General features: G+C 55.7%; 1 protein-coding gene across 1 annotated transcript; it reads right to left on the bottom strand.

Moving 5' to 3' along the window:
• Positions 1 to 5,211: 5,211 nt before the first annotated feature.
• On the bottom strand, positions 5,212 to 19,775 carry MLYCD (malonyl-CoA decarboxylase). The gene is made up of 5 exons (XM_059382630.1): positions 19,196 to 19,775; positions 11,995 to 12,107; positions 10,903 to 11,059; positions 7,945 to 8,094; positions 5,212 to 5,847 (listed from the first exon to the last, which is right to left on the bottom strand). Exons 1-5 carry the CDS (start codon positions 19,736 to 19,738, stop codon positions 5,314 to 5,316), a joined length of 1,497 nt encoding a protein of 498 aa, XP_059238613.1. The 5' UTR covers positions 19,739 to 19,775; the 3' UTR covers positions 5,212 to 5,313.
• Positions 19,776 to 23,534: the final 3,759 nt, after the last annotated feature.

Here is a 23,534-nt window from a genome sequence, read left to right as displayed (position 1 = left end):
TCTAGTGGGAAGGAGCGCTGTGCCCCAGTGTCACACAGCGCCTTGGGGCAGGACTCTGTGGGGATAGCCAGGGCCGAGGGCCCAGTCCAGCCAGAAAGACCCTGCCTGTATGGAGATGTGATGCTCTGGGCCAGGAGCGCGGCACAGTGATGAGTATGGTGAGTATGGTCAAGGCCAGGCGTCCCTCTGCAGGTGCCGGGACTGGAGGACGCCCTGGGAGCCGAGTGGGACGTGCAGCCCAGGCCAGTCTGGACCACTGCCCACAGGGCATCTGCTGGACTCAGGATCCCCGGGGGCATGCAGGATGCGGGCCAGAGCCAGCTGCACCCTCTCGGAACAGTCTGACCCTCCTTCCACACCAGCAGCGTGTGAGGCTCCTGAAGGCAGTCGTCCAGTCACCTTCCTCCCCACCAGAGTGACCAGGAAGGGCTGAATCCCCTGTAGGCTACGAGGTCTGTGTGCGTCTCTGACAGATGGCCGGTCTGTACCAAGCCCTGCCACGTCAGGCCCTGCAAAAAGACAGATGAGCTGGGGCTCCTGCCTCTGTCACAGACGCGTACTAGGCTTGTCCCCGGCTCCTCCTCTAGGAGCTCCTCTGGTGTCTCACTGCCACGATGAGGGGTGGCCAGGTTGTACCAGGGAGCGAGCCGGCCTCCAGCTGAACCTGCCAGAGGGCCCGTGCTCCGACTCCAAGCTGGCTGTCATTGTCCTGCCCTGGCCACAGTGCAGTGTGGGGTGATCAGTAATCCAGGGAGGTGGTGGCGAAGAAGCCATCAGAGATGGGCCTCCAGGACCAGTCAGAGCCGGAGCTGGGAGGGGGCCCAGCGCTGCGGGCGGGGCTCCTCCACGTCTGGCTGGTCCACACGGGCTCTGCCGTGCGCAGGGCTGCCCTGTCTCCGCTGGGAGTTTTGGAGCCCATGCTCCCGGTTTGTCCAGAACTAGCTGGTGCTAGGCATCGAGCCCTGACGCACAGACACCGCCTGCTCAGATTTTAGGAAATGTCACCAAGCCCTCTAGTTCAACTGTAGACCCCAACAGTTAAAGCCAGAAATAGATACGACTGCTTAACTCATGCTTTAACCAAAACCCCACTGTTCTGATTTCTTACAGCACTTTCTTGAGGCACGGAGAGGTTTTACATGACTAGACCATTCCAATCGCCAGGCCATGAGAGCCCTGATTATCAACAGAATCCTAGAAGACCACACCCCAAGTGTCCCCTTTCCGGCCCCTGATCATGCTGAACACACACTGCCCCCGCCCATGACCTCGGGCTCCCTGCCTGTTCTGCACGTGCCCCACCTCTCCAAACCTCTCTATAAAACCCTGGGTGCCCGACTTACGGGTGGAGGCCTGAGCCCGCCAGCTGCTGCTGGCACTCGAGATAAACGTCTGGAGTTAGTGGCCTCTCTTGCGAGTTTGTTCGGCAACAGTGTGGACAAACCCAGCCCAGGGCTCTGCTTCCGATTCGCCCAGGCCCCCGGGATCCCCGGGGCTAGAGCAGCCGGCGGCGCGGCAGCACCAGGCCTGGCCCGTGGGTTAGAAGCTGGGATAGATGGCTAACAAGACGCTCGCTTTCCGCCTCGGCAGAGTCCTGCTCTGGACCAGGCCCCTTGGTAGAGCCTCTGTGTCCCTACGTGCTCTGTCCTTCGTGGCCTCGCCCGCCTGGCTGCCCTTCTGACTTTGTCCCCATTCACTCCGGCCAGGTGGCTGGGCGCCTCCTCCCTGAGCCTCTGCTTGGGCGGTCAGTACAGGGGGAGGAGGGCGTAGCAGAGTCTCCGGCCTGGGCCGGCCCAGCTCCTCTCTCGCCAGCTGCACCATCCTTCCCGGAGCGCAGTTTCCTTGTCTGTAAATCAGAAACACCCTCGGGTGGGGACGTAAGGAGAAGCCCAGCCCCAGCAGAGATCGATGCTCTTTCTCCCTCCCCCTCTGGATGACCGGAAATGGACTCGGTGAGAAAAACGCCACTTGGAAAAACACGAAGTACAAAGGCCAGAAAGCGCCACAGGGTCCCCTCTGTCAATTTCGCTAAGTTGCGAAGAATGCAGAAACCAGCGGGCAGCTGTCTGTTCTAAGAATAGATCAAAAAGGACTTCCTCTTCCAATGAGCGCTTTAGAATCCAATTAAAAATCAGAGAGATGTTCCCTCCATTTAAATTTTAAATGTACCTTATGATTAATTTCAAACAAAACCCAGGAAAAGCTGATCTTTGCAAAAATGCTAGACAATTTCTCCTCTCCCCACCTTTTAAGCCACAGAGTACGCAGAAACTAGTCTCTCTGGTCGGAGCGTTAGGGTCCCCCGGGGTCCCCTGATACCCACGGGAGGAGAGGGCTGTGCAGCCCTTATCGGTTCCCAGTCCGGAGGGCCCTGAAGGTCCAGCCCTCTGTGAGAAGGCCCGAGGGTGGGGAGGCGGGGAGAACTGGAGAGACTCGAGGGAGAGGGAGGGATGGTGGAGCAGGGGTGGGGCGGAGAGCCCGCAGGCAGGTATCAGGATTCCCCGCCTGTGCAACGCAGAGGGCAAGTTCCTGCCCTTTCTCCCCTGGGAACAAACTACCTCACTTAGTCACCTTTAGAAACTGTGAACAGAAGCCAGAAGCTGAACACGGGGAGGAGAAGATGGAGAACCTACTCTATGCAGGTGAACATGATGGTGGCCATGCCTTTGGGCTTCTCAGCAGCCCCGACATGCCTGTGTGCTGTCGGGGAGACTGAGGCAAAGTGACAGTAGGTGGCTCCAACTGTGGGGCCCTGTGCTGCCTTTCAGAACAGAGAGAGGCCTGTGAGCGAGGCAGAGCAGGTCTGTCCCGAGTCCATTAGCATGCGGGACCCTTAATCCCATTTCCAGCAGAGCCCAGGCCTGAGGGAGTGGGGAAACCCTTGTAGACAGGATTGAGATGCGGGGTGTGTCTGAATCACGGACCCCAAAGTGGGGAGGCCACGGGAGGGGAGTTTGGACCAGCGGTTGGAGAGGGACCAGAGCAGACCCTCTCCCGAGATGGGGTCTGAAGGGTGGGTCGGGGGACAGGGGCAAGGACAGGCTCTGTGGTTGGGGGACACGAGCACAGCCTTCAGCCTTTAGCCCTGAACTTGGCACCCCACGGAAATGAAGGATGACAATCTGTCGAGCACCTACTGTGAGCTGCTCCACTGTGGGCACTTTACAGAGGAAGACACTGTGGTCCAAGTGGTTCCCTGGGGCCCCCGAGAGCACGTGGGACGGAGCCCAGGTCCGGGAGAAGCACCTGCACCTGCAGCCACGGTGTCCCCTTGCAGTGATGTCCCCCGGGCAGTGTGCCCTCCAGTGGGCTGTCAGCTCAACGATGCCAGGATCCAGTGACCCGCAGCCACCTCCCAGACCCGCTCTTGCCATGGTCCTTCTGTAAAGGATGCTGGGTGTACACCTGGGCAGTGTGACCATCACTCAGAGGAAGCGGGGAGCCAGGCCGTGTCAGCTGCCCCTGCCCTGCCCGGAGCCGCGCCTGAGTGTGGCAAGTGCTCCGACAACAGCGTTTTGTGTAACCTAAGTGGTGTAAGGGGAGTGTCAGTGCAGCGCGAGGCAGCCCAGCTCCCTCCCTCCGGCGACCTGCACTGACCCGAGGAGACAGTTACCCTCTCTGGCTACTGTGACAGAACACCACCGACGGGTGACCTATAAACCGCAGAAATTTGTTTGCAGCTCTGCAGGCTGGAAATCCAAGCTCAGGGCGTCAGCGCAGGCGGCTGAGGGCGCTTCTCGGGGCACAGGTGCTTTGTAGCCTCCCAGGGTAGAAGGGGCCGCGGGCTCTGTGGGGCCGCTTGTTGAGGGCACTCAGCCCACTCACGAGGACCCTACTCTCATGCCCTAATCACCCCCTAAGTCCTCATGTCCTAATGTCATCACCTTTGGGGGACAGGGCTCCAAGGTATGAATTTCAGGGGGTGGAACGCAGCTTTCAGACCACAGGCGCCCCATCCACATCCCGGCCAGCCGTGCCACCTTACAGGGCACCTGCTAACCCGTGAGAAGCCACGAGGTGAGGCCGGGCAGGAAAGCAAGCTCGCTGAGCGTGGTGGGAGCCGGCTGACGGGCACACAGGCTCGTCTGACTATCTGTCCGCTTCTGTATCTTTGGTTTGAGATGGCGCGTGAAGTGTGTGTGCCTGTGTGTGTGCTCGTGCACGGTGGGGGGGGGGTGGTGTCCAGGGTGGTGGTCTCAGGGCACGCCTGCCACTAAGCAGCTCAGGCGTGACCTCTTTCCTGGTCCCTTGATGGCAGTGCCTCCCCGGGGCCCCCGTGGAGCTCCAAACGTAAGCCTGGTCATCAGGAGCCCAGAGCCCTGCTGAGCAGCTGTGGACCACTTCACCGGGATTCAGAGCCAGAGACATTTCCGGGGGGGCCACCACCCTAACACTGGTCACCAGGCAACAAGCCCCATGCAACAGGGGACGCAGAAGGAGCAGGGGTTCGGTCTGGAAGACAAAGAATGTGGAAGGCCAGGGGACCCGTCTGTGGGAGTGACAATAGTGAGACCAGGCCACAGACACCCCAGGGGCCTCCTGCAGCCACAGGCGAGGCCTCTGCCTGCCTTGCTGTTCTCGGCAGACCTGGTATATCACAGCGCATCATGGACCACGAGCCTCGTCGCCCCGAGGCCACCGCCACTGCGCCACCCCCAGCGGTTCACAGAACCTGCGTCTCTGCAATCGTTAACGCCCACCGTCCAATTCAAGCCCCAAGGGACACTGCCTTGTGTGATGCTCAAAGATTTAATTTAGTCAACTCTGGGCGGTCATGAACATTTCCCTACGCCCGGGGGCTCCAAAACACGGGTGCCATGTAGCACACAGAGCCCTCTGTCCCTGTGGTGAATGGGGAGAAACGGCTAAGACGACCTCGGCTGACTACGTTCTAAGCTCGGAGGAAAGTGCTCTCACCTGGGCCACCTGCCCAGGGCCTGGTGAAGCTGGCTGGTCCACCCAGGGACGACACCCAGCAGAGGTTCTAGAGCTTTCTGAAGATGGAGGCACCAAAGCACTGCCTCTGGCAGGGACCCCCGACCTGGATGGGGGGGGGGTTGGAAGGTGCGGGAACAGCATCCCCACCCCGACCCCGTCCAGCCCCCCACTCTCTGGCGTCAGGCACAGCCCCTGCGCTCCCACAGTGGAAGTCAGGCCACAGCCTCCCCTTCCGACCTTGCTGTGGGTCAGAGAAAACACGCTCGAACCCTGTTCGACTTAAAAAAACAAAAGCTCCTTTTGATGCATAAGCCTCCCTGACCCATCCCAAAAATCATCCTTCTCAGGGTCAGGGACATCTGCTTCGGGACAGGCTTAAAGTTTGCTGTTCTTCTGAAACTGGGCCACGAGGCTGAGGACCTGCTCGGAAGCTTTGATGTTCTTGGAGCAGAGGTAGCTGGTGCTGTTGGTGGCCGTCTCCCCGGGGTAGTACCGGTAGTTGGCCATCAGGCCGCAGGAGCTGGCGATGCCCTTGAGGCTCGCATCGGCCATCCAGTTGATGCGCCACATCACAGCCCCGTTCTGCAGGTGGAAGTTTGCCACGGGGTTCAGGGCGAAGCCCCGGTGCTTCTCTCCATACAAGTACCAGGCGCAGAGCCGCATCAAGGGGGCCTGGAGCGCCTGGACCAGCTTCTCCGACTTGACCCATTCACTGCTGCTGAGAAAGGCCTTGAGGGTCTCGTTCATGGGACCACCTGTAATCTCAGAGATTTCTTGATACTCCGAATCCGTAAAGAGTTCATTCCTCCCGTGTTCCTTCGCCTGTGAGCTCAGGAGTCCCAGAAGCCACTTGGTGAATCCAGGTATAGGAGACAGACTTGAAAATGTCCCAAGATGAGGAAACTCTTTCTGTAAGGCGCGGTTGGTTGGGAAAGGCAGGTGGAGAAAACACACACACACAGGTCAGCAGGCTGGTCACGGAAGCGGAAACACCCCTCCATTCACCACTTAGGCCTCCTTAAGCCCTGCATGCTGCTGTCTAGTTCACACCATGGTATCTGATGTGCGTTCACTCTCTCCTTTCAAGGCACATTTATTACGAATCTGACACACACTAGGCCCCGGAGGCATCCTGAGTCCCCGAGGGGGGCCTGTGTGGTGGCTTCTCTGTCTGCAGCGTGTGTCACAGTGGCAAGTCGGGCTGGGCCCAAAATGAGAGCGGGGGCTGCGGGGCCACGGGGCTTGATGTGTAGTCTTCTGACCACAGCTCCTGTCTGTGTGGCACACCGCGCCCCTCCCAAGGACTTCTCAGTGGCCACAGAGCCTGGTTTGGCACTTGGCACGCAAGGACCCAATGGCTGTGTCGTGAGCGAGTAACTTGTCCCACGACTGCACAGCGCGTACGAGGATGGGCTAGAAGGGGAGGCCACGGCTGACGCCCCATCTCAGACAGTTCGGTTTATCAGACGATATGGTGCATGGTCCTATGAATCTCCAGGACCGTCCCGTAAAACTCTAGCATTTTCTGAATAAAAGTATACTGTGTGCTCACTACAGAAGAATTTTTTTAAACTTAGGATGGCAGCAGAAACAGACCAACAAACCTATCACACTCCAGGACTCTGAGACAGCCGCTCTGCAGGTCTGCTAAAGCATAACTCCTCTGGTCTTCCCCAAGGGAGACATGTAGCTCAAGGCCCTGCTTATGCGCTCAGGAATCATGAGCCTTTTCTTGTTTCTCATTCAAAATTCAAAAACGTGACTTTAACAAGAGAATAATATTAAAAGACGAGACTATACCATGATTTTCCTAACCATGGTCTTTTCACTGGACACTTTGGGCGGCTCTCAAGAGTCTGCCTTCATAAACCGCGATGCGCACCCCCGTGCAGGACAGCGAGAGGGCCTTTTCTCGGGGTTCTCCCTGGTGACTGTCAGGCTCACAGCCAAGTGTGGGACCAGGGATCCCCGCTTTCTCCTCCCGAGGATGGCTCCTGGGCTGAGGGGCCAACTCTGACCCATCCAGAAGTAGAGTCAGGGGGTGAGTTACCCAGAAGCCTGGATTCTGCCCTCCTTCTGAAGGCCTTTCTCGCTCTGACATGCCCCCTGCTCCCTCTCCCTGCTCCATTCATCAACACCGTCAGCAAAAAACAAGGAAAGAAGAAGAAACTTCTATTAATTAGAAATGGCTCCCATCGCCTCTAGGGAAAAGGTGGCAAGAGAGTGATTCTAATGAAGCTGATATCCTGCTGAATCCTGAGTTCTGAGATTTAAGATTGATTATGAATTTAATAGAAAGCACGTCAGTGTTTTAATTCCACTCTGTCATTCTCCACGGAAGAGCTTCTGCTGTCGGTGCCTCGTGGAACCACCCAAAGCAGAGAGTGCCGCTCTCAGAGCCAATTATTAGCAATCTAATTATTTTACCTAATAATTACATTCTGCTCAGTGCAGTTCACTCAAGCCCCTTATGAGATCGTTTCAGAAAGCTAGACCTGGAGTGAACGGGAACATTTCACTTGTCGGATGGTGAAGTGTTTTTCCCAGGACAACAGAGGGAAGTTATTAAAAAAAAAAAAGGCCAGAGTGTTTACCTTCGAGCTGCCCGGTCTAACCGTGACACTCCCTCATGGCCGATGAGAAAGCCCACGCTGAGGGGGTGTCGGGGCCAGAGCTCAGAGGGTGTGGGGGCCGGTCAGGCAGGGCCACAAAGTGTGCTGTCCAAACTGGGACAGGAGAGTGAAGGGGCTGGTGGTTACGGAGCCAGGACAGCACATGCAAGCCAGCAAAGGCCCAGCTGCCAGACGGGAGGTTCCCTGGAGAGGCTGATGTCCTTAGAAAACATCGGAGAAGCCAGTTTCCAGATGCCCCTTTCTTGGCACTGCCTCCTTCTCCCGAGTCTCTTGGGGCACCCGGGACAGGCCAGGGGCCATCTGGTTCTTCCTCTCCCCCCCCAGGCCAGGTCCTCTTTCGTCCCTCATCCCAGAGGCCCTGTGCCACACCCACCTGCAGCTCCTTGAGGACTCGCTTGACGAGGACGGTGCCCAGCTCGACCCCCTGCAGGCCGGGCTGCGTCAGGCTGATGGAGTAGAAGATGGCCGCAGAGATCTCACTCCTCTCCTCCGTCTCTGATGGGGGGCACTCCTTCACTATGGCCTGGAAGACACGACGATGGTGGGCCTGGGCCCCTCGCTTCCCATGCCTGCCCGACCTCCTGGGGGGGCGTGGGGAGAAGCTGGGGAGGGTGAGAGCCCGGAGACCCTCACCCCTGTTCACGGACGTGACTCTGGAGACCAAAGGCCTGCTCTGATCAGAGATCTCTCTGGAGGTGGCGACTGCGCAGCCCCCTGGGCCCCCGGGCTGTTTGCCGCACCTACGCCACGTTGATCGCGTCGAACTTCGCAAAAAACAAAGTGTGTCTGCTTCGTCTTTTCTCTTCCAGGCCTCTGTGCTGTGGGAGCGAGTGACAACCCTCCTCCCGGCCCGCCCGTGACACCCAGACCAAACCCACTCTGCCTCACCTCCCCGTCCCCGGGCTGCCCCGTGCAGGCCTGCTGGTTGCGACTTATTTTCGTTCCTGCTCTCCAAGCTCTAGGTTTCTAGATTTCTCAGTACACCATACATGGCCCTATACAGTTTTCCTTTTAGGAAATGTACTTTTCTGTGTACCTTTTTGATTTTGTGCTACATCCTGTTTTTCCTCTGGGAAAACACACACACACACACACACACACACACCCCGAAAAGACTCTGCAGGCAAGGGCTGATCTATAAGCTCCGAGTTCTGAAGGCAGCGTGCTCTGAACCTCGCTGTTTGAAGGTTGCCTGACCATGGGCAAGAGCAGGGGGCTACCCTGAGTTCGCGTCAATGCAGGCACACAGCCTGCTGCTGCAGAACCTATTTAAGCTACTCTGACTTCCACCAGCTGCATCAGACTCCTGCGGTAGCGGGGTTCGGCCCTGAGCCCTGATGAGGCCTGGGAATCCCCAAGCTTTCTGAAACTCAGTATGGAAGGTGCGCGTGCGCACGTCCCCTGCGGGGAAATGACCTCCAGCTTTCATCCCCTTTGGATGCTCAAAGGGTCTTTCCTGAGACTCCTGAAAACTTAAGGACTGCTGCCACAGGAAACTGGGGTGGCTGGTGACACAGAGGGAGGGACACCCCCAGGGCGGTGCCAAGCCCTGTCTCCAGTGGCCGGACTCTGAGGGAGGGCTCCTGGTGGTCAGAGTCAGGGTGCTTGGTCTTTACCTTGTGGGGTCAGCCTCCCCGGTCTTTCCAGAATTCTGTAGGTTATCTTGTGTTTCTTATTCAAAAAGTTCCAACAAACCTTTTTTTAAAGTGTTTAAAATACAGACGGATCTCTCTTTGGTTAGACAAATGAGATATGCACGATGTCCAAAGAGGCAAGAAGTAATTGCATAAGGAAGAAATCACGAGTTACTCCAAAACCTAATGCCAAGTCCTGCTGTTAACCCTGGGGAGAACGCCTTCCATCGGCTCAGAATACGTACTTAAATACACACACGCACACCCTCCCTCCCTCCCTGTGCATGACCCCCTCCCCCATCGCGTTCCCATATCCCCCAGTTTCCAGCCGGGAAGGCACTGCCCTGAGGACGGGGGCGTGGGCCGGGCTGGAATCCTTCTCATCCCTACTGGCTCTGGGATCGTGGGCACATCACTGAAGTTTCGCGGCAGCCTCGGTCTTCTCACACCCACGGAAGGACGCTATTAGCGGGAGTGACGCCTCACGCGCAGGGCGCTGAGCAGCGACGCAGGGAACAGGCTTCCGGGGCCGACTGGCACGAGCAAACGCTCCACCAACACACACGTACGTAAGAGCGCGCCACACGTGCCAGCCCGGGGCCTGGATCCGACTCAAAAGTCAAGGCCGGCTTTCTGTGTCAAAACCCTAGCAGGGAATCCACATTTAGGTACACGCACGGGGATCCCGGGTCGGAGGGTGAACCCGATGTACACGTCCTCGTCTCTCTCCTGCGTCCTCTCCGGCGGGTGGCTGGGCCCTTAGGTCCAGCCTCTTGAAACTGTACACGCTGCCCGGATGGGCCACTGGCTGCGCTCTTTGGTCTGAGCATCTCCCGGGGTAAACCTCTCTGAGTGGGAATCGTAGGCGGAATCGGGGAATCGTGGAAAAGAGCGCCCGTTCTGTTTTCACAGACAGCGCCACCCTGCCCTCGGGACTGCCAGCGGGCCCAGCCCCCTCGGACATAGGAACCCCACAGGCAACGTCCCCCTAGTGCTCAAGAACGCCCACCCCTTTGCTCCCCTTGACTTCTGGGCCTTCGGACACCAGGAAGCGCAGCCCCTGAGCCCAGCCCGGGGCCTGTCCTCGTCTCTGCGGCTTCCTAACTGCCATTCCAGACCCAAAGCCCGAACGGACCCAGGCGTCTAGGCTCCTGTCACCTTTTCCCTTCCTCGGGGTCTGCCCTCATCCCCCGGCCCCGCTCTGGTTCTTCTGCAGCAGCCCCACCCCCATCCCCTGCCCGGTATCTGCAGGAAACATCTGGACTTTCTCAGCAACCTCCTAGCAGGCAGGGCCTGTCATGCCGGCCTGTCCCCTCGGCTCCCCGGGCAGAGCGCTGGGCCCGCAGCAGGCACGCGGGGCACGGTCTGGTTTTCATGTTTTTAGTCACAGTCTTTCACACCTGCCCACAGACCCTGAACGAGCATTCACACGCGGAAGCGAGTGCCCCCCTTCCTCGGCCCCGGGTCCGCTCAAAGTCAGTTCCCGCAGAGGAGCGCCGGCCTCGTTGGGTAACTGTCTATACAGGACGTGCCTCCGCCCCGTGGCTACAGATCTGGACGTTTCTTCTCTCGCCAGTTCTAAACGCGAATGCCTCAAGCAACACACTACATGGTGGGGGGGAGGGGGAGCAGGTTTTAGAAAAACGGACGGGCCTCTGTGGGACGCCCGCATGGTTCTGCCACGACCGGGCTGGTACCTGGATGTTGCTGGAGATCTCGCCGGTCAAGGCCACGTGGAGCACGACCAGGGGCTCCTCCGGGGTTGCGCAGTGAGAAAAGAAGTAACATCGCCTATAAGGCCCGACGCGCCGCTTCATGTCCATCCAGTTTTTCACAGGATGCACGGCCTCGGACCTGAGGAGAGGTTAGAAAGCAGCAAGGCTGCTGGACGATTTAGAAGTCAGAGAACCACTGCTGATTCCTGTTCCTATTACTCAACAGAGTCAAATAAATCCTTCAAATAGAACTTCAGGAGAATTCAAAGAAAATCGTTTTAATACGAAACAGTGCTGACTGAGAGGAACTCCGATGAATTTTACACACAAAATGGTCCCCGAATTCTTAATACCTGGTGTTCAGACTAGTTCGTGGGGCCCTCGGGAAACAGTTGTGCAGCAATTTTATTTATTTGTTTTCTAAAAAGATTGTTTCTTTGAGAGAGAGAAAGAGAGAAAGAATCTGAAGCAGACTCCTCCCTGAGTGCAGAGCCCAGCTCAGGGCTCGATTTTGTGACCCTGAGATCATGACCTGGTTCCATTTCCCTAGCGACCTGCTCCAGCCACTATCTTGTTTTTGGCAAGTGAAATGACAGCCCTTGGAACTGGTCGCGGTGGTGCAAAGTGCAAACTTCTGCAAGTCTTAGCTTCCTTAAGGCAGCATGGAGCGTCTAGACCTTGAGATGCGAAGAGCTTCTCTTGTCTGAGGACCGTAGCGACACGCCAGCCTGGGCTTCCCCAGGTCCCAGGCACATGGCCATCATGCACCATACAGCCCACTCAGAGATCTGCCCAAGGGAGAAGTTTGCCCAACCAGGCGAGACCCTAACGCACATACTTGGTCCCGGGCAAGTGCTGCGGCTCTGACGCTGGGGCCCACGGGAAACACGAGAATGTCAAGGGCACCCCGCGTGGGGGCCTGCGGGCACAATGGCCGGTGGCCAGCTGTGATCATGACATCACCAGCTAGGATGGGACACCATTTATGAAGCCCATGCTTGGCCCCAAATGCACGTGCAGACGAAGACTGGCCCTCAGCTAACATTTCGGAAGAGTGAAAACCTTGATACTTACTCACTGATTTTCTGCAGCACCTCACAGGGCGAGTGCCAGGTGACCCGTTCTAGGTTCAGGAAGCCGGAGGAGAACCACTCGGACAGCATACCCTTCAGCACGCCGTTCATCTCCTGGAAGGGAGAACACGAGAGCGTTGGCTGCCGGGCCCCAAACAGTATGCGCGCCTCCGCCTCGTCGCCAGCTGGGACAATGGCCAGAGTGGGACACAAAAGCCACCTGCAGGGTGCCTCTCTGAACAGCTTCTCTGCGGACAGTCCCGACCAGGCGTGCGTGGTACCCAGCTCTCTACTTGGCCACTCTGACCCCAGTCGGAAAGAGGCCTTTGAGGGAGCATTCAAGGCGAGCTAAGCTGCCCTAATCAAATGGTATGTTCGGGTGCGTTCACTGCCATGAGGTTGACAGAGTGACGCATGGGCTGCCATGCAGGGCGCGGCTAACCCAGGTGGCACGGGGCTCGAGTCCTACACTCTCGGGAGCACTCTGGGATGGGCCGAGACATCACCCCTTGTTTCCCAAGAGAAACAAGTGCGGGGTCCGGGGCCCCAGCCGTCAACTCACCATTTCAGATCTGAACATCTCTGAAGTCAGGATGTAGATTTCATGTGACGGCGGGTCAGGGCTGCAGTGGGAGCGGTTTCTCCTACTCTAGTGGGACCTAATAGTGTGTCCGGCCATCAGCACGCTTATATTTGATGAAATTATTCTAATCTCTCTTCACTTATTTGTGGCCGACCCACGTCCAGAAGTGATGGGAGTCAACTTCACCTTTCAAGCAAGAATGGAACCAGATGAGTAGGGAAAGGAGAGGACACAGGGGCAGACCTGGTAGCCGCCCGTGACACGCTAAACATGCACAGCAGTAGGCCACCTGACAGCTGGAGCCAGAGGACGCCCGGGGCTGCAGACACAGCTTGCTCCTCAGCAGTTGCCTCCCTTTCTTTCAAACGCACAGAAGCTTATGCTTTAGGTAAGAGCATGGCTGTCCAGATTTAAGATCACACTGTAGCTAGGGGTGGTCACATGACTGACTTCTGGCCAGATGTTAATAAAAGTGTCCTGGGGCAGTTTATGGGAACCTTAAAGAATGGCCAGAGTACACCTTCTGCCCATCTTTTCTTTGTTGCTCCCCCGCAGGCTGGGCAGTGATGTGATGGCTAGAACTGGAGCAGCCATCTTGGGCCATGAGGTAACTCTGCGGGATGAAGGCTTTTAAGGCAGAACCAAACCGAAGTCTGGGTCAACTGAGGGAATCACAGAACAGAATCATCCCCGGGTGTCTACCTCCAGACTCTGACATGACAAACTTCTCTCTTAGTCAAATCACTATTATTTTGGGTCTCTGTTACTCATGGATGAACTACGTATCAACAGATACACTGAATATTATGACTGAATAATAATAAGCATCTCAGGACATCTGGTACAGAACTAAAAACGAGTTGTAACTGCAAAAGTTGTAAAAATGTTATAGGACTACTTCACATTTTATTCCCTGGTAAAAGGTGAGAGGACTCACGACACTGTCACTTGAGGACAAGCTGTGAGTGAGTATAGGGCTGGTGGGTCACGAAAGGCTTCAGAACGAAGTGAGGGCCATCTGTAGATATTTCAGGCCTGGGGCACAGAGCCAGCCCCAAATTTGTTCTGTGTGACCCTGTGGGGGTGAGGAGGGAGGTAAACCGCGGACCAACGCGGGAAAGCATGGACCAAGTCAGACTTGGACTGAATTTAACACAAAGGAGAAGCCCTGAATAGCTAGGGTGACTACAGATGCTGTCTTGGGAGAGAGAGAACATCACCATAGGTGGGGACCAAGTGCACGGTCGATTAAGGATTTGGTGGAGCTGTTTGAAGGATTTACGGGCTGGACCAGATGCCCTTTATAAATCCTTTTTATTCTCACTTCCATAACCTGGTCTTCACTCAGCTGTAACCTCGCAGTAAGGGCAGAGGTGGTTTGAACTTCTGGTGCTCAAAGAATTCAGGGGGTTGGCGGTTCAGTGGAGGCAGTGGCAGGGTGGAAGAGGAGAGGCCGTCGACCAGGCAGCACAGAACCACTGCTGATAAAATACTGCCTCAGACCACACCAGCTCTCAATCTTCCTGGGTTCCTCACGCACTCCTGAGTACAAGCTAAAAACAAGGGACCCGTTCCCCAGAAAAACGCAAACAAATGAGTCAGGAGTGTGTGGGAGTACCTAGTTTCAGGATCAATTCGGGATTAATGCGCAAAGAAATGGCTTGGCCATGAGAGCTCCCCCTCCAAGGTCTCTTGGTTCTATTTTGGGCTACTGGCGGCTGTGAAATGTGACCCTGTCACATGAGATCTGGAAATCTAGGTGAAAGGGCACAAGTCCCCACGCTCGGTGCTCACGCCGCATAGCTGTCTGGGCCAGACCGCAGGCGACAGGAGGAGACACGGCCTCTGCCTTCGCTTTACGCGCATCAGTTCCGCCATCAATCCCAGACTCTCACCCACGACTGCCGGGGAGGCCAGGAGGCCTGGGCTCGGCTTTCCGGACCTGCTGACTGGGGTTATCTTGGAGGACACTGTGCAGAAGGCCAATCAAACTCCCCTTTTGGCAGAGAAAAAGCGGTCTCCCACCCCATCTCCTGAAGTTGTTGGCTATCAACATCTCCCCACGTTTGGAATGTGGAGCAAATTAGTTTTCATTGCTCGGAAGCCCTGAGCTAGGACAGGGAGCTGGAGGCACTGGACAAGGTCCCGGCAGCACAGCTCAGACATTCTAGGACAATTCCCATCGGTGGCGGCTGCTGTCCCCCAGGGGACTGGGGCATCCCTGCCAGACTGCAGATAAGGTCCTTTTCGGTCTAGCTGAGCACAGAGTTAACAGAACCAACAAGGACCACTGTGTTTACTGCAAAGCAGGACAAGTCACCGAAAGAGGTCATATGACAAAGCGTCCAGTGTGGCTGGACCTCGAGACAGTGGGGACACCGGCCAGTCTGCTGCGAGTTTAGCCCCTTCTCTGCTGGCCCCCGTGCTTCTGTCAAGACTCGCACACCTCTCATCTCCCTGGAATTTCTATGTTCAAATTGCCATCAAGAAACTCTTCCATTTTCTAAAGGCCAACTTCCCTCTGGTACCCACAAGTCACTGAACAGAGCTCGGACCTCCTAGAATGGGAACTCGAGTCACCTTCACAGGCAATTTTTGTCTCTAAGCAATGTAACTGCTTGACCCCTGTCAGCCTCAGAAGAAAAACCGAAGGCCTCCACACCACACACACACAGTACGCGCCAACCCTCACTACCAGTAATCACAACCCAGGACCCTCATGAACTGTGCCCTTGTCTGTGAACCTGATTTTGGGGCAAGCTGCACAGTAACCCCCAGAGCACTTCTTTGAAGGGAACCAGGCGGACCTTGAGCACACCAACCGTTGGCAGAATCTCTCACCTCAGTGCACAGCTGATGGGCCCGGGGGCTAAAGGACTTGGCTAAAATCATGCCTCTCAGCCGCAGAGGTCAAGGACAGTCGTGAGAGCCAGCCCTTTCCCTCTCCACACAGGACCTGCTTCACCCGCCGCCCTGGGAGACACCCCATCAACTTCCTTTTTGGCTTCCTACTTGCCCATTAGTCTAAAAATGCCACTGCAGCCTAAACCCACAGCACCCCTCGTGCAAACCCGTGCATGTCCCTGTGCTTCGCCCTGCAAGTCTGGAGATGAGCAGGTGCGGGAGATGGTACAGCTAGGACACGGTGCCATGGGCACACAGGGAGGGACGCTCGGATCGGAGGCGAAGGCAGAGAGCGCTCCCTGCTCCGCCAGCATCTCAGGACATCACGGGTCCCTGGGCATTTGGGACTCCTGCTCCAACGATTCATATGCCGAACTTCCGGTGCTTTCTAACACTGAATTCTCTGAGCAAGAGGTTCTAGCTGTCGCCTCTTTAGCTTGGATGCAAAATCCAGAATGATGCAGAAGAAACGGAATCAAAGTGGATCGTGCACATCATGTGATCCCAGGGACAGATTCCAGAACTGGATCCCAGGGACGGTGTCTATGGATTAAAAAAAAAAAAAGAACTGTTCTCTGAAGGGCTGGAATGATAGGGATTTATAAAGTGCTATGTGACTATGTAGAGCAAAGGAGAAGAGATTCAATGGATTGAGTTCTAATGGTTACACGCACTGGATAGAAGACACGATCTCCAGGTAGAGAAACGCCAAGGGGTGTGATTGCAGGTCTAGAAAAGGCTTCTTGCCTTTGTCTAGACCACACGCAGAGGCAAACGTCAGGCTGTTGTCATTCATCCTCTGTTCAAGAAATACCTTTCTTGCTATTTCTGCCTGTTGATACACAATCTTTCTTCGTGTGTGGACCACCCTGACAGCTGAGGACCTGGCTCAGGATCTCCCCAGAGTGAGCCCCTTGCCCTGCCCATCCCCCAATCTAGTCTCAATGTCACAGCTTTCGGCTCCCACACTCCTTCCCGTTGGAATGATAAGCTGAGTTTTCTTGTGTGGGGAAGAGCAAGGGGCTGGATACATTCGGTAACGTGTCACAGAACCAGAGGCTTTAGAACTGGATGGGACCGTAGTCATTACTGGGACCGAAACACTGAAATCTGCCAAGGGCTGTCAAAACATCTACCAAGCAGAAACCTTCCAAGCCCTCTGGGCTTCCCTGCGGGCTCAGAACTTGGAGTGCTGCAGTGTGACATCAGGACAGACGGGAGGAGTGAGTGTGCCGACTCCGTCTTATGGCGGGCACCCCGGACTCCTCTCATGTGTCATTCAGCATTCTGCTATGCCAGACATTTAAAACAAGGCTCCCAGTTTTCCAGGGGTTGATCATCAAGTTGGAGTTGGTGACGGGGGGGGGGGGGGGGGGCAGTTGGTGGAATAATACATTTCAAATGCTCGATTCAGATGTTAAGGCGTAAAATCCAAGCGAATAATTTAATAATACACGCAAAGATAATGCACGCCCTGAAGCTCAAACCCGGCTGAGGTCACCTTGAACTGGTGGTGGAAAAACTGAGTGCTGAGCAGCTCCTACGCTAGCGGGCTTCCCAACAAGAATCAGGCAGTGAGGTGGGGTCGGGAACTTTCCATCAGGGCCGGCTTGGCTGGAGAGGGGGTCTGTGGAGAGGAGCGAGTGACGGATGGTGGAGCCGGCAGCGTCCGCGGCGGTTTGGGGTGTACCAAGAATGCCAAAGGAAAGGAATCACATGCTGACCCTTCTGGCCATGGCAGGACTGATGACTTTCCAACAGGGAGCAATGACTACTGGTTCCAGAGAAAGGAAAGCACTGGCGTTACCAGTAAGATGGAAGCTCGCATGCTCACTCTAGGGAAAAATAACTACGCTCACAACTAGAGCACATTAAACTCCCCATTTGGTAAAAAACCAAGTAAAACAGAGCCAGTAATCCACTGGGTTGTTTTATCTTGTCCTTGATTTAGCAGAAAAAGGGAAAGTCTAAGAAAACCAAATCCCTTTTAGATCAATAAAGTCAACAGCTCTGAGAATCAACAGTTCACAACAAAGTACACAATTCTGGTCAGGACTGGGCTTGAATCCTGGCTCAGGACGCTGGGCAATGCACTTGACTGTGACCAGCTTTAATCTCTCCATCTGTACAACCGGTCCTTACAGCTTGCGAACGAGATGAGCCAGCGGGCCAAAAGCACCTGCCAGCCACCATGCCTGCTATTAACTCTTCCCATACTAGGCTAGAGTGGAAACTCCTGACCAAGTGACCTGAACACTTACACCAGGAGCACGCCTGGTGTACGACAGACACCCAGTGGCCACGCGTTGTGTGGAAGGATGGAGAGAAGGGCGGATTTCATTCTGGGACAGGTGACATTCTACCGAATTCTCCAGTCTTCCACGTAGTAAAAACCAAGCTTCAGAAGGGCCTCCATGGCCCTAGTTCAAGAAAAATGAATGAACAAACAAACCTGTGCTTGGATGGGAGACTTTCTCCAAGCAGATGGGAATACATCGAGTGTGCAGAATATAACGTCTCAGCCATGCAGCCTGGGCTTGAGTCAGAAATGGGATCAATTCAAATCGTGGCCCTCGATGCACATTTAGCACTATAGATCAACCAGCCCTCATGGGTAATCAATCACAGCACTGGTCGTCACTGAGGTTAACCCCATTCTTAACTCTCCCCAGTGTTCGCGCATCTGAGACCAAATCGCTGAGAAAGATGAAGTCTCTCAGAGGCACCGTAGCTCACCCCTCAGGACGTGGTTGTGAAACAGGATGCAAAGCACCCCAGGCTGAGGTCTGGGGAGGTGACATACCTATTTGCTTTGACTCCTTGGTCCAGTCTCTTGACCTCAGTAGGTTTCCTTAACCCACCTAAGAATGAGGACAAGAACGTGAAAACCACCACGCCAGTGTTAGGGTTCTTAAATGAATTTGGACATAATCGTTCAACTGCTCAATTTTTCAAAGCCAACTGCGCCGCAAGAAGTTCCGAATGTTGGAAGCTTCCTGAAACTTTTACAGCACTTTCTGCTCACCAAAAGGGCAGACCAGTGGTCCCTTCAAATGTAATACCCAGAACAGAAGGGGATGACCCCAAAGGTCCGCGAACTTTGCAGGCAGCGTTTATCCGCACCTCACGTGCGCTCCCTCTGCTCGGCGCCCGGTGACTCGAGTGCTCAACTGGGAATCATCACATTTCGGGGCTGAACTCAGGAAAGTGCAACGTTCTGCCGGGTCACGACGCAGAGACCCGAGACCCGTCTCTGCGCATCCCGCGGGGCTGCTCAGACCACGGCTGACACGCCGCGGGTGTGCGGCTACGTTCTGCTGACACCACCCGCGTTTTGGGGGGCTACGTGATGCTCGGCGGCACGCGCGTTCACGTGCACCCCACGACGGCACTCGGCTACAACAGCAAGAAAGGGGCTTCGTGGAGCACACTTAACCGTGGCGGCGCCGACAGTCGCGCTAGAGGTAGGCGGTGCCGGCTGTCTAGGAAGCGGGACACAGGAAACCCGGGGCCAAGGGAGGATTCGGAAAGCCTGGGAGGGAAGGGCCCCGGGGGGAGGGGGCTGTAACTGGGGGTGCGGGCTGGCAAAGTGTGCGCGGCTTCAGGCCGGGGCAGGTGCAGTGTTTGGGGCTTGAGGACAGGTGGGGGCTGTACCGGGAGGGCCGCCAGGAGCTCGCGGACCTGCTGCAAGGCGGGGGCCCGGGCGGGGCCTTACCCGGACGTGCGGCCCCTCCACCAGCTTGAGGGCCTGCGCCTCGAGCAGGTCGGCGCGCAGCCGCACCAGGAAGCGCACGCCGCCGTCCAGCTTGCTGATGTGGTGGAACAGGCCGCGGTAGCGCGGCACCAGCGCGTAGCGCAGCCGGTCCTCGGCCTGCAGCAGCACGGCCGCCTCCCGCGGCTGCTCGCGCAGCTGGAGCACGCCGGCGCTCTGCTCGGCCACCTGGCCGTGGTCCACGCCGAAGCCGCGCGCCAGGCGGCTCAGCAGCTCGGCGCGCTCGGCCGCCTCGGCCAGGCCGCCGTAGAAGCTCACGAAGTCCGCGCACTGGCCCTCGGCCGGCGCCGGCGTCTTCTCGCGCAGCTCGTAGGCCGGCGTGGCGGGCACGGCGCGCCGCAGCAGCTCGTCCATGGCCCGCTCCAGGGCGCCCGCCTCCGCCGCCGACCCGCTCGACAGCCGGGGTCCGAGCGGCCGCGGCGGCCGCGGGGGGAGCCGCAGCGGGAAGAGGCGCCGCGCCGTCAGGGCTGGCCCCAAGCCTCGCATGGCGCAGCGCGACAGCTGCCTGGGGGACGCCGGCGCCGGGGGGCTTCCGGCTTCCGGCGCGCGCCGGCTTCATTGGTCGCGGCCGAGGGGGGCGGGTGGAGCGGCGGCCAATCGGAGGGCAGGGCGGGGGCGGCGCGGGGGGCGGCGCGCGGCGCGGGGCCGAGCGAGCGCAAAGGTCCCAGCACCCGGGAGAGGCGGGCGGGGCGGCGGGGCGGGCGCGCCCCGTGTCCCGGCCACCCGAAGTCACCGGCTCAGTCGCGGTCCTCTTGCCCCACCCCCCCCGCGTACGCGCCTCCCCCGCCCTAGAGCCGAGCTCTGCGACCGCCAGGTGCACCCGAGCTGCCCCGGGGGAGCGCGCCACGCCTGCGGACTGCGGGTCCCTCGCATCTGAGGGCGACGTGCTTCCCAGTGTCCCCGGTGGCAGTTCCCTGGCGGGCTGGCCTTTGTCACACGTCGTGCCTAGGCGCTCTCAAATCGTCGCCAGGGTCGGATGACACGAGATGCCTCCCGGAGCGGCAGCCCTCCTCTCTGCGGAGCCCGGGACCCGGGTCTCCACCTGCCTGCTGCAGAACCTCTCAAGGACGCCGCAAGTGGGGCCTGCCACCCTCTTAGTCCCCAACCCGTCCCTCCTTTTCTTGTTTCTTTTCTTTCTTAAAAAAAAAAAAAAAAAATTATTTGAGAGAGAGCGCGTGTGCCCAGGAACAGGAGGAGGGGCAGGAGAGAGAGGATCTCAAACAGAGGCCCCCCACGCCCATCATGCAGCAAAAGGCAGGGTTCTATCTCAGAACCCCGAGATCATGACCTGAGCTGACACCAAGTAGGATGCTCAGCCCACTGAGACACCCAGGTGCCCCCCCTCCCTCCTTCCTAAATTCATTTAACAGTGTTTAGTAACCACCTGTTAAGTGCCAGGTCTGGTATGAGATCTGGAGATGAAAAAATGAACTAGTAGACCTATGGTGTCCCAAGGAGTTTACAGTCCAAAGCAGAGGATAACTGATTAATATATGGAGAGGATAATCAAACTGCGATGGGTGCTAAGGAGGAAATAGGCAGCGTGGAGTGACAGGACCCAGCAGGGTTGGGTGGGCTTTGCACTGTGATCAGGGTGAGCAGGGATGAGCCGGTGACACTTAAGCTGAAACAAGAAGCTAGTTAGGGTTTGAAGGGGGAGGCAGGACAGGGGGGAGCTGACCTATTCATTCTTTCAAGTTCAAAAGCACAGTTTTATAACTTCTGTCCTGCCCTTCATCCTACATGTAAGTTTTAGTGTGATTTCTACCCTTTTTTTTTTTCCTTTAAGGTTTTATTTATTTGACAGAGAGAACACAAGCAGTGGGAGCAGGAGAGGGAGAAGCAGGCTGAGCAGGGAGCTTGATGCAGGGCTTCATCCCAGGACCCTGGAATCATGACCTGAGCCAAAGGCAACTGCATAACCAACTGAGCCATCCGGGTACCCTTGACTTCTACTTTAAAAGGGCTCCTGAATCCCTCCCTTCTCTCTGCCCCCCATTCCCCTTTGGTGCCTCGAAACCACATCCCTTCTCACTGGGCCACAACAGTAACCTCTTTGCTTCCAGGCTCAGACCTCCAATCCATTCCTGGCATCAGCTGTTCAGTGAACTTTCTGAATTATCCATCTAGCCATGTCATTCACTGGTTGAAAAACCAAATGCTACAGTGTAGCAAGGCAGACCCCACACCAACAGCCCCTGCTCTCCTTTCTAGCCACATCTTTTGTCTCTTTCCACCTAATTTCTATTACTCTGTGGGCCGGGTGGACTAGACTTTTAGATTTCAGAACTCATTCCTTTTTTTTTTTTTTTTTTTTTTGGAACTCATTCTTAAAACTCTAAGAGAAGCAACACAAGATGGGGGCAGGAAAGGCAGTGGGGAAGTCAGTGGGTTGTTGGTGTCGAGGGTGGTGGAATTACACCCAGCCTGTAGCCTCCAAGTACAACCTATGGCAGTCTCTCCTTATAGGAGGGAGACCTCCCACTGGGAGACTGGAGGGGGTTTGCAGGGCCTGATGCCGAGTTCAGTGGAGTCTAGAAAAAATCCAGTCAAGATCTCGCTGTGTTCTTTGAAAAAAAAAAGAAGCCTCATCTAGGTACAAAGTCTGAAGGACAGCATCAAAGAGCCTGCTGAGATCAAAGGGTGGACAGTGGGCTCTGGGGAAGGGCCTTTCTTGTTTGTTTGGGGATATACAGGGCATCTCATGATCTATGGGTACCAGAGACTTTCTTCCTTAGTCACACAGTGGTAACTGATGTCCCATTAAACCCCCTTGGATGTCCTGGACATGCTTCTGAGGAGAGAGATGCAGGCAAGCACCGGTTAAGCCCTTTACTTACCCCTACACATTAATGGCACTTTATTGAGCACCTACTAAATGTAATCTGCTATTCTTAGCCTTAAACACATTATCTCATTTAATCCTCACAATAACCCTGTCTAACTTCAGACTGTACAAAATAAATTCCAGATGGCTTAAGGACTTTCAGAGCAATTTCAGAGCAAGAAAAGCCTTTAAAATAGGACACAAACCATAAAAGAGAGATTGGTAAATTTAAGTACATCCCTCCCCCCAAGTTCTTTATGTTTAAAACAAGATCAAGGGGCACCTGGGTCGCTCAGTTGATTAAGCATTTGCCTCTGGCTCAGGTCATGATCCCAGTGTCCTGGGATCGAGCTGCACATCGGGCTCCCTGCTTAGTGGGGGAGTCTGCTTCTCCCTCTGCCTCTCCCCCCAGCTTGGCTCATGTTCTCTCTCTCTCTCTCAAATACATAAATAAAATCTGAAAAAAAAAAAAAAACCAAGATCAAAAGACAAACACTACATTGGAAAAATATTTGCAGGCAGTGAGTTTCCCTAATACCTAAAAAACCACAATGCAATGTGGGAAGACTGTCAACCCAACAGAAAAGTGGAGAGAGAGAGAATATAAGGGAACTCTTAGAAAAGGAAACGGAATTGGTTCTTTAAAATATGAAAAGTGCTCAACCTCACTCATAATTTTAAAAAGGCAAACTGAAACTCCAATGAGCAACCAGCTTTCATTTACTGGATTGCAATGATCAGAAAGTTGATAAGACCTGGTCCCATGCTCACAGGCTATGGGGACACAAGTGCCCTCTGACCTTGCTGCTGGAAGTATGTGTCGGTACCAGCCCTGTGTGCCTTTGCAAGTGCCTTTGCAAGATCTATCAACATGGCCGATTGGCCCAGCAATTTTTACTAATAAACACCTGATCTGCGGAATGGGTTAATGACAGGTGGGATCAGACTTGGGACACCCAATCAGCAGGACCAAGAGATAAGCACAGAGACCAGGATAATATCGGGCCCCCCTCCCCCCAAGGAAATGCAGCTGCGGCTAGAAGAACTGACTCTGACCATGGCTGGGACTCAGCTTTAAAAATCTAGAATCTTCTAGCCAATAAGCAACCGAAGCTTGCTGTGGGGGCTTCTTGGAGCAGTCACCTTTGCAGAGGCAAGCAAGGGAGGCAGACAGCCTTCCACCAAAATCCACTGGCTTCCAAGTCAGCAGAAGGCTATAGCCATGCATCCCGGACCTGCCACTCACGAGTTCAGTGACTGTGGGCGGGTTTTGTCACTTTTTAAAGGCTGTTTCCACCTCTGTGAGATGTCGATGACAGCAATAACTGTCTCACAGACTTGTTCAGTGAAACAATTCAGAGCAAGCACATGGCAAGTAGAGACAGTAACATTTTAGCTAAATTGTTAGAAATAAATAAAGGAAGGAAGGAAAGTTTTGTAAGTAAATAAAACTGA

Source organism: Mustela nigripes, chromosome 17 (genome assembly GCF_022355385.1).
Source record: "Mustela nigripes isolate SB6536 chromosome 17, MUSNIG.SB6536, whole genome shotgun sequence".
Lineage (NCBI taxonomy): Eukaryota > Metazoa > Chordata > Mammalia > Carnivora > Mustelidae > Mustela > Mustela nigripes.
This window is presented reverse-complemented; position numbering and strand designations above follow the sequence as displayed.